This window comes from Ixodes scapularis, unplaced genomic scaffold (genome assembly GCF_016920785.2).
Source record: "Ixodes scapularis isolate PalLabHiFi unplaced genomic scaffold, ASM1692078v2 PGA_scaffold7__128_contigs__length_106722199, whole genome shotgun sequence".
NCBI classification, from domain to species: domain Eukaryota; kingdom Metazoa; phylum Arthropoda; class Arachnida; order Ixodida; family Ixodidae; genus Ixodes; species Ixodes scapularis.
Window position 1 is genome coordinate 13,343,929 of NW_024609882.1, and position 10,405 is coordinate 13,354,333.

The 10,405-nt window shown below is 46.5% G+C and overlaps 2 protein-coding genes across 2 annotated transcripts; both read left to right on the top strand.

Annotated features, from left to right (window-relative positions):
* Window positions 1-636: 636 nt before the first annotated feature.
* LOC121833301 lies at window positions 637-1,960 on the top strand. Its single transcript, XM_042286475.1, has 4 exons — window positions 637-831; window positions 954-1,216; window positions 1,422-1,735; window positions 1,845-1,960. Exons 1-4 carry the CDS (start codon window positions 742-744, stop codon window positions 1,958-1,960), a joined length of 783 nt encoding a protein of 260 aa, XP_042142409.1. The 5' UTR covers window positions 637-741.
* Window positions 1,756-2,481, top strand: LOC120849083. Its single transcript, XM_040221191.3, has one exon. It carries the CDS (start codon window positions 1,975-1,977, stop codon window positions 2,449-2,451), a length of 477 nt encoding a protein of 158 aa, XP_040077125.2. The 5' UTR covers window positions 1,756-1,974; the 3' UTR covers window positions 2,452-2,481.
* The last annotated feature ends 7,924 nt before the right edge of the window (window positions 2,482-10,405 follow it).

The window sequence follows — 10,405 nt, forward strand, 5'->3', positions numbered from 1 at the left end:
TAAAATTCGATAAACTCGTAATTTCTGAGAATTCAGTATTTACCGAAAATAAACGCCGGTAAATGCCAGATTTTTGAGAAAAGAAAACACAAAAAAACCTCCAAATTTGACGAAAGCTAAACTCCGAAAGCATGGAATCCTAGTTATATGCTATAAGTAGTTTTTGGTCTAAACCGAAAAACACAAATAAGGGTATGCCGATTTCTTTTTTTTTTTTTTTAAGATCACTATTTTAGAGCGGGAAGAGTAGGGGCAGGGGAGGGAGGAGGTAAGTCTACCCTTTGTTCGGCTGCTATGTTATGCTCCTGCGGTGTCCAACAATCAACCCAAGATAGCTTGTCCGGATATAGGCTTATCACTGGAATTGCCTTTGTAAAGCCGTTCCATTCAACAAACCTTTTTTCTCTCCTAGAAGAATTATGGAGAAATTGACAATACGGACAAACAAGGCAGGAATTCGTTTTCTTTTGTTTCGCCTTCAGCGGGTGAGGTGCGAAAAGGGGGGCACCCCTGCATTTGGTCTTATGTCACCAGTTATTTCTGCCCTTTCCAGTTAATTTTTCGCATTCTATCATAAAGGAAGGAAGGTCCAGGAGAGGACATAACGCCGCAAATGTGAAGCGGAGGGAGGGGGGAGAACTTCCGGTTTTAGAGGACACGCCCCTATTGGTGACTCACTTGTGTGTCGCCTCGTCGTATGCCAACCAGTGTTGGTGCAAACTAACTCGTCACTTCCCTGAAATGGCTGTGTACTTGCGAAGTAACCGCGGTGGGCTGAAACTTCTGCACGAAGGCTTCGAGTATGACAAGGAACGTTGCTTCAAAGAAAAGGTGAGCCTTTCACTGAGTTTGCGATTCAAATGCGATCTTTTTTTAATAGTACGAAGATTGTTACGCCGACTCTTCCTGTCTTTAGCTAAGTTATAATTTATAAAAACGCCTATTCCTCGCAGACATACTGGCAATGTAGCCGGAAACTGGAGTGTAAAGCAAGGGCTCACACTATTGACGAAGAAGTTGTCAAGCTGATCAACGAACACAGCCATGCTCCCAGCCGACTGGACCAAGAGGCCAAGTTGGCGTACTCATCAATGAAGGAAAGAGCACGGACGACTGAGGAACCCAATCAAGCCATCGTCGGACGCCTGGTGGCCGAGATGACACCGGAAGCTTGCAGTTACTTACCGCCTCAGGACACTGTTAAGAGAACATTAAGGTAAGTGTTATACACGAATGTTACGAATTAACATCTTTGCTACCTTAGCAAAATATATGCCACCTCATATGCTATGGAGATGTCCAGTTTATCATCGGGCTAGCCTAAACATTTTTAAAATTGAAAATATAGTAAAATAATAATGAGTAACCGCCCTATAGTTGAAACGTGACAGCAATAATATTTCCAACTTTTTTGCATGCAGGAGGGCGCGGGCGATGGAGCAACGGCCGATGCCTCTCCCTTCACGCTTAGAAGACGTCGTCATCCCTGCGCAGTACGCGTCGAAGATTGACGGGTCCAGATTCCTGTTGCATGACTCCGGTGTGCAAGACCAGGACCGTTTTCTTATCTTCTGCAGCCCGCAGATGGTGGATGTTCTCCTAGCATCTAAGAAGTGGTTCGCCGACGGGACGTTCAAGGTTGCGCCTGAGTTGTTTTACCAGGTTTACAGTCTACACTGCGAAGTGGGCGGCTCCATCCTGCCTGCGGCATACATTTTGCTAACGCGGAAAGACTGTGGGACATACACGCGAGCCCTGAACACCCTTAACGCCGAGTGTGGGGGAGATTGCGAGCCAAGGACCGTCACAGTGGATTACGAACTGGCGGCTATCAACGCTTTCAGGGCGGTCTTCCCAAGCGCCGACGTGCGCGGGTGTTTTTTTCACCTGTCGCAATGTGTCTACCGCAGACTTCAGTCGGAAGGACTACAGGAGCTGTATGCTTTTGACCCCGACATAAACCTGGAAGCTCGCATGATCCCAGCTCTTGCAATTGTGCCCCAGGACGACGTGGAGGGGGCATTCACCGAGCTTGCGTCCAGCATCCGCGCAGAACTTCTCCCGGTGGTCGACTACTTCGAGGATGTGTTTATTGGGCGGCTAACGGCACGGGGCAGCAGAGATGCGCAGTTTCCAATTAAGCTATGGAACCACCACGACACCGTTCTCCAGGGCGGCTCCAAGACCACGAACTCAGTGGAAGCCTGGCACCGGAGCTTCCAAGCTCATGTTCAGTGCTCGCACCCAACTCTCTGGAGATTCTTGGGGGTGCTACAACGAGAAGACGCCCTGCAACTTCACCGGCTTGGAAGACTCGAGATGGGCCAGCGCTTCAAGCAGGCCTCGAAATACGCGAAGGCTGCAGAACGGTTAAAGACACTTGCTAGAGAATACGACGCTAGTGATGTGCGACGCTTCCTTAGGGGAGTTGCCCGCAACGTGTCGTTCTAGGTCCCGGGCCATGTGCCTTTTGTAAATAAAAGTGGTCCACATTACATTTTGTGTACTATTTTGCTTCTGAATGCATTTGGCTTCGGACTTTTGCTTGATAATGAAACCCACGACTAACCTATGATGTGTATCTTTACCTGTTTCTATAGTATTCAGAAGGCCTATAATCTCGAGCTACTTTCCAGAAAGAGCATTCCATCAGGAATAAAGTCAGACAAGCGAATAAGTTTGTGTTTAGCTATACACCTGCTAGCTAGGAAAATATCCTCGTAGTGTGAAAGAGGAAAGTAATTTAACTTGTTTAAGGTATGTATGTCTTAATAACGAGCAGAATCAACCGTGTTTGAATTGGGACAAGCTTTATGTCTTAATGAATACAACTGTTATATTTTATGCGTGAACATAAAATGTCCGAATAACTGCAAGTAAGTTCAACTTCCCGAACTTCAAATTTACACCGAAATTTCCGTGCACCGAAGCGACCGTACACCGAAAAGTCCGTACACCGAAATATCCGTGCACCGAAATATCCGTGCACCGAAATTTCCGTGCACCGAAATGTCCGCACCGAAACGTCCTACACCGAAATGTCCTACACCGAAATGTCCGGATCCCCTAATAAAGGTACGTACTATTCGGTGCGGCCCAAATAACAAAAGTGGTTCATGTTATTGTTCGGTGAAGAGATTGAATGCACGCGCGTTTTCCCCTAGGAATGCGCAGGAGCACCGCAAAAGTAGACTGGTTGCTGTCTGCTTCAATCTGCCTCCCGAAAGTTGCATAGGCACTAGAGTCAGTTGAACCTCTAGTGTACTTTATAAGAATTCTGTGATTCCGATAACTTATCTCCTGAATCGCCGAGTCACGATTTTCTTATTTTTTGCTTGATTTCCGGGCTGCTTAACATACAAGTTGTACCGGATCGTATAAGATTGCTTCTATTGAGAAATAACTCGTACTTGCCGTATTAAGGACAAGGTGAGTGCTTTGCCAGCTGTACCACGTGAGCTGTAATCCTTTTCTGCTTGAAGCGCCGCATTTCGTGCATTCACCGAAGCGCGGTGCATGTTCTAGTAACTCAGAAAAAACAGTTCCAAATTGAGATCATGCTTTCCCCTCTTGAGCAACGTTTCCAAGATCGAGCGCTATGCGGCACCGGCGTGTGGTGCGATCTAAAGCCCCTCTACCGATCTCACCAGCTAGTTTGAGTACGCCGCCGCTGCCGCCATGCATCGTGGGAGCTGTAGTCTTTCTGCACGCGCGAAAACCCTGCTGGAGGTCTGCGCGAGCAGAGCACGAGGCGGCATCAGCTGTCCCGTGAACTGGCGTCTGCCTCCTACGAACTACAGTTATGGCGGCGTCACGCATGCGTGGAACGCTTGATGAGATCGGTCTATTGTTGTGGAAATTCTGGAGACACGTGCCACGCGCCACTTCTGGGAAGAACATGGCGTCTGAAATCTAGCTCAGTACTGCGCTGGGTCGCCACGATCTTCCCAAGGGTAACACGTTGCACGTGCCTCGTGCAGCGACGTACTTTTTGCTGCTTTTGAAACATGAAGGAGCTTTAGTGCGATTTAACCCCGTATATCCTGGGAAATATGGCGCCATTCAATGTGAAAATTCTCGAGACGCGTGCCGCGCACCACTTCCGGGAAGAACATGGCGTTTGAAATCTATCTCATTGCTGCGCTGTGCCGCCACAATCTTCCCAAGGGCTGCACGTTGCACGTGCCTCGTGCATCGATGCACCTTGCGCTACTTTTGAAACATGAAGGGGCTTTAGTGCGATCGCCGTCCGCGTGTTATAGACGCTTTAAACACGCACCAGAATGAGCGCCATGGTCGACCTTCTCTACAGTCTTACCTAGCTACCGAGCCACTGAAGCGTGCTTTGACCAGCGGCCACAAAGGCCTATGTTGAGGAGAAGGACACTGTCGCACCTAAAGTGGCAATAACTTGTCCCGCTGCCGCAATGATGAAGTGAAGCGAACGGAATAAAAGGAAACAAGAAATCAAAGTCGCTTATATCAGCGCCATGCACAGCAGCCTGAAAGCGTCTCTAGCTGATGTCACTGGATACTGGGGAAGGCGCCAAACTCCCCGTATGATCGCCATTTCGATTCATGGGATAAACAGTTTCTGCTTGGCATCCCCATTTTTGGTGAGCCGATCTTAATTCGCTGGTGACGGGTAGCTTTACAGAGACGTTCCTTGAATGCCAATATCTTTTTATCCACACACCGACCAAACAAACGCACATTTTCGCACGCCAGCACAAGCTATGCCTGTACTGGGCGGCATTAAAGGTAATTATTCTCTCCTCGAATGCGTGAGAAAAAGAATGCCATTCTAAGAGATCTGTGGTGATGAGAATGATTGATAAGTGGATTGCATGCACAGCTCAAAAGACGCTTATGTTTCCGAAGAACGCTTTCGGTACGATGAAGCTCCACAGCAATCTTGGTGCAGCTGGTTCAGAACGACCTTTTCGAAGCTTCGGAGATTTTAATGGACGAAATGGCGATTATTGGGGCAATTGAGACCGATTAGTCAAACACTTAGCGAGGTTTGGTCGCTTGTATGCTCTCCTTGTGTCCGGTTGGCAGGCATGGGGGCAATGGAGCTACATTCCCAGAATCCTGTGCCTTTAATAGCTAACAGAGACTAGCATAGCACACGGACTGTTCAACATAGCCACTATCAGTAGCCAGGCGTCTTGGCAAGATTGTGGGGAAGGCTCTAAACAGCGATTAATTTGAAGTGGGGCTGGAAGCGTCTATGGAAACACTACTATCGGGCTTCAAATTAGGGCGTCTAAGATACCCAGGCTCGATCTAAAATGCCCCGTAAAAATCGGCGTCTGCACGGAGCAGTCTAAACTTTTCGTCAAAGCTGTATTTCACAGGTTGGTTTTATCATGCAAGAATATAAAGTGTAGCTCCCTTTGTGTAAAAAATAGGGCCGAAAAGCTTGACAGGGACAGCGGCTGATGGCGACGCAGACGACGGAGTCGAGTGGCGGGGAGCGCTTGGCGTGGTTATTGATAGGTGGCGTCGAGAGCAGCGTCGGGAGCAGTGTCGGAAGTTGTAGCCAATCAGCGAAAGAAACCAGACGACACTCAGACGAAATTCATTGGCAGCAAAAAGAGCGCCGTTAGCGCCGTTGTTATGCAACCACGTTTTATTTTATTATTTTTACTTCAAGTTTTGCTCTCATTCTCCGCGTTTATTTTTTAACCCAAGGTGCATTACAAAAATGATGTTCATTTTAATACACCACGATCGTCGTGACCAGTCTCAATTAAAGTTCCTCGATACTTCTTTTACAAGTAACGACAACCAATACAAATAACAAAACACATTCCGCTGGAACAAAATGGCGTCATTCAGTTTAGGCCTCTGCTGTGCGCCGCCATTCGCTTCCTAAAACCTGCAGCGTCACGCAGTCGGCGCTTCAAAGAATTTCACTACTTGTAGAAAGCTCTTACCTAGGGATTTTAGTCTCAATAACACGCTAGCGCCATCTACCAATACATGCGCCAATCACATCCCGCCACTCGACTCGGTCGTCTGCGTCGCCGTCCGCCGTTGACCCTGGCAAGTTTTTAATCTGAGCTGAGTTTGAGACGTTCTCTGTGTCTGTTCCTTCTACTGAAAGTTCTTCCGATTTCTTCACCGCAGTCTCAGGTGTAAAACGACATGATTAGCTACCACCAGCTCGCCTGCACTCTCACCGTCTTTTCACTAAGTTTTTAATCCCTTCTCTACAGAAAAGGAGCTACGCTTTGTAATATTACAAGATGAAACCGACCTGCGAAATACACTTTTGACGAAAAGTTGAGATTGCTACGTACAGGAGCCGATGTTTAGGGCTCATTTTAGTTCCAACCTGGGAATTTCAGACACCCTATCTTACCGCTTTTACCGGTCTCACCAACCTCTTACATAACGTACGCGGTAGCGGTCGTTGTTAAACAGGGTAACAGCAGATGCATAATGCTTGAATAAAATTAAAAAAAAAAAACTTGTTTCTGCGCACACGTAATGCCCTACAGCTCCAGTAGGCAAATGAGCGTGTTCATGAAGAGCCCGTTGAGCGGGCGTTAGAAGCAAAGGCGGCTGCCCAGATTGCCGAATCCCCAGCTGAACCCAGCCGAGGCGGGAGCTATCGGTTACCATAGCGGGAAGCTCTGTCGGAACGAACGTGGCAGCCTGTCATTACAGCGCGTTCTTGGGCGACGAAGGGAATGAGCCGCGTGCCTCGGAACCCCCAACGCTCGCGTCGGCGTACTTTTCTTTACGTTTCTTCCACGGAGAACTCGCAGATGGGAGAACTCCCAACCTGAGCGCCGAGGGTGCGCGGTACCGTCGCTGTACAAAGAGCCCGACGTGATTACTGGGATCAGCGCGGACGCGAACTGGGCTCAGTTTCTCGTCAGCTCAGGGTCTCGTCGAACTAGAACGACAAACAACGGGCTCTGTTTGCACACGTGTCAAATCCGCCTTGCTTAGCGTCCTTATATTTTACGTTTTAGCACGATCATGGTTCTGAACGGCTGCTTATTTAAACAGCACTACTTTATTAGTTATCGTTTTTTTTTCCTTGTTGTTTTTACAAAGTTAGTTGTATCTCATACCCCCCGACAACGCGCAAAAACTGGCACGTCATTCAGAAGGATTTGCTAAACCACGCTTCGAACTTTTTTTGTTTTATACGTTTAATAAATACGAATATGACACGACGTTTTTATTTATCATCGAGGTTCATAATAGCTCGAATTTTAAAAACAATTATTCGGATTTATTATTAAACAGACTATTAAACCATATTACAACTTTTTTTTTCAGTATTTGCAAAGGCACAACCGCGAGCGCGTGCTTTCCGAAAGCACTTTCTGCGCTGAAGTTATCGTGTAAACAAAGCAGTCTGTAGAGCCGTATCGTTCCGCACGTGTCTTAAAGAAATACTAAAATAAAAAAAAATAATATTATATATATATATATATATATATATATATATATATATATATATATATATATATATATATATATATATATATATATATATATATATATATATATATATATATTAAAGGGTTTAGTCGGAGCCTATATTTTTTCGCTAATTTTTTAGCAATATTTACGTTGTTAGACTCAGTTTAGGGGGAGGGGGGAGGGCAGCCATGCTCTAGGCCCCCGCCTTGCGCTTACAAAACAAAACACGTTTTCTCGGTTCTCATTGGTAGGATTGATGACTGGCGTGTGAAGCGTTGCTTGTGAAATTGTATATCCGTTCAGAAATAGAATTTTGCTCGGAAATATTTGTATTTTTGAGAAACAAATAAACTAGATTGAGTAATTATTGTTTTCAAAAATATATCGAGATCGCCTTTCCGCTTTGGTTTCAAGCAATATCAAATATGTCTGTTGGCGTTTGCGGAGTGATCAACGAGCGCAGCTGGTCGCGCTCCACTAGTTTTATGAGTGCGAGTCGTTCTGCGTTTACCGAAAAGTTTGGAGGAAGATCTCCTCAACCGACCCACTTTGGAGCAAACAAATGTAGCAAGTACGGGCCTTCCCTAGCGCTGTGTGAGCGCTTGGGTTCGTAGCGAGACTAGCCTAAGCCTAGCGTCCGACTTTAATTCTGTAGTGGACGAAGCTTTGAACAGGGTACGCTCGTGGTTTTGTAACTCCTCGATTTTCGCGAAATAGACAACATTAACAAAACACAGCATCACATCGTTGCGAACGATACCTTCTGAAGTATTCCACCGTACCCCCAACCGCAAATCTGAGCTGTAAGAGGCGCACCTCGGCGGGCGGCGGGCTGACAGCGCAAGATGTCAGCCCACTAACCAACGAGGTACCAACTGCGAACGGCTTTCAACTCCTCCCGGAAGAGCAAGGCGAATCTACCTCGTTAAAAGGACCTGGAACCTTAATTGAAAGCAGACAAACAACGGCCACTGCAGACAACGCCGAGCCTCAAGACATTCCAACCAAAAGACCACGGGTAAATATATCGCACAAACACATGAAGACATCAACGACCGACCCTTCATCTGAAGGTCGGTCGTTGATGTCCACGTACGAGCTGAATGAGGACATGATTGAAGATGACGACACGGGATTCATCCAGGTGACTTACAAGAATAACAGGTCGACAGGAATACTAATTATATTTCATACGACCTCCAAAGAATTCCGGTTCTGGAAAGTAAATTCGAACTCACTGGCAAATGAGGTGCTCGGGATCGCACACGAAAACATTCTGTCTCACAAAATCACTAAGGATGGTAGTCTCGAAGTGAGTGTCGCTTCACTACCTGCAGCTAATAAATTGCTAGCGACCACTTCTCTCATGGGATTCGAAGTAAAACCATCCACGCCGAAGTCATATTCAGAGAACATGGCGAAAATTAAAGGAGTTCCACTACAGTACACAAACAACGTTCTTCTGGAGTACTTACATGATGCAGGTGTTACGTACGTCGAAAGGCACGTCGCATACAGAAGACCAAGAGGACGGTAACTCAACGCCTCACCCCAAGGACAGCCTGATTCTTCGTTTTATACAAGACCGTCCGATGCCTAATCGTGTGCATTTAGGTTTCACGAGCCACCCTGTGGAGAAATACTATGACACCCCAATTCAATGCTACCAATGCCATCGGTTTGGACACATCGCGCAAAACCGCCGAAGCGCAAGACGTTGGAAGATCTGTGCCGGTCCACATCACCACAAGGACTGCAACAATCGCTCTGAACCAAACTGCGCAAACTGCGGATGCTGTTATGCAGCAACATATGCCGGCTGCTTCAGCAAGAAAGCTGCCACCGCACTAAGGAAACAGAAAATACTGAACGGCCGCGCCCCCAATCGTAGATCGCCACCTTCAAATCCAGAGACTGTACACCAGCCTGAAACACCAAGTCAAAGAGAAAAATCAACGCCTAAGAAAGACCGGACGTACTCACACGTTTTGCAACTACCGTCGATGAAACAGGCAAATACCGCAAGTGATACAGCTCAGTGTGATCTAACGACCTCTGCACCACTTTCACAGAGAGCATCTCAACCACCAGGATCACCGGTGCCTGCTGCATTTGTCGCCGGCAGAGATTCGAGACCCTTAACATCCAATGCAAAAATGTCGACCACTTGTGACACGGCCATCAGTGGTACAGGCACATCGGCCACCCCACCATACCAAGGGATCAATCAGAAATGGCTTCTCCAACTGATCTTTCTGGCTGTGAAAGCAATCATCAAACCACTTTCCGACGCATTGAACATCTCTGAGGTAAAAACACTTCTAGCTATGGAGCCTCTTTTACTGGCTTCGAATTGGTCGATATAAAGGAATGAAGAATATCGCCGAACGACAATATTTCAATGGAACGCTAATTCTCTTCGCACAAAAATGGGTGACTTCCGGAAGTTCGTCGTCGAATTTAAGCTTCCTGTTATCACAATATATGAAGGACACACGGATGACCAGTTCAGACTCGCTGGATATGTCTCATACAGTTCAAAACGTCCACGTGGTCCAAGTCGAACCCTGATTTGTGTGAACAAGCAATACGATTCAACCTTTTCATGCACATCTTCATCTGATGTACCAGAATATGTTGCATGCAAAGTCAGGTTTGGCGAGAATGTATTGAGCATAATTAGCATTTATATTAAACCAGCCATAGCCATTACTGAAAAAGATATCACGTCCATCTTAGATGCTGTTAACAGTCCGTTCGTTATGTGTGGCGATTTTAACGCACATAATACACTATGGGGAGGTATGCAATGTGACAAGCGCGGTAAAATAATAGAAGACACAATTTAGGCAAATAATCTATGTGTGTTAAACGATGGCTCACAAACCTTCATTCGAGCAGGCAGTTATTCGAGCGTTCTGGAACTAACAATTTGCTCGCAAGATACTTTTTTTCT

What these genes read in the sequence shown, in the direction of transcription:
- LOC121833301 (XM_042286475.1), top strand. Translation starts at nt 742, where the DNA reads ATGGCTGTGTACTTGCGAAGTAACCGCGGTGGGCTGAAACTTCTGCAC. An exon ending in AACGTTGCTTCAAAGAAAAG is followed by an intron (nt 832 to 953) that starts GTGAGCCTTTCA and finishes TATTCCTCGCAG; the next exon opens with ACATACTGGCAATGTAGCCG. An exon ending in TTTGCTAACGCGGAAAGACT is followed by an intron (nt 1,736 to 1,844) that starts GTGGGACATACA and finishes CAACGCTTTCAG; the next exon opens with GGCGGTCTTCCCAAGCGCCG.
- LOC120849083 (XM_040221191.3), top strand. Translation starts at nt 1,975, where the DNA reads ATGATCCCAGCTCTTGCAATTGTGCCCCAGGACGACGTGGAGGGGGCA.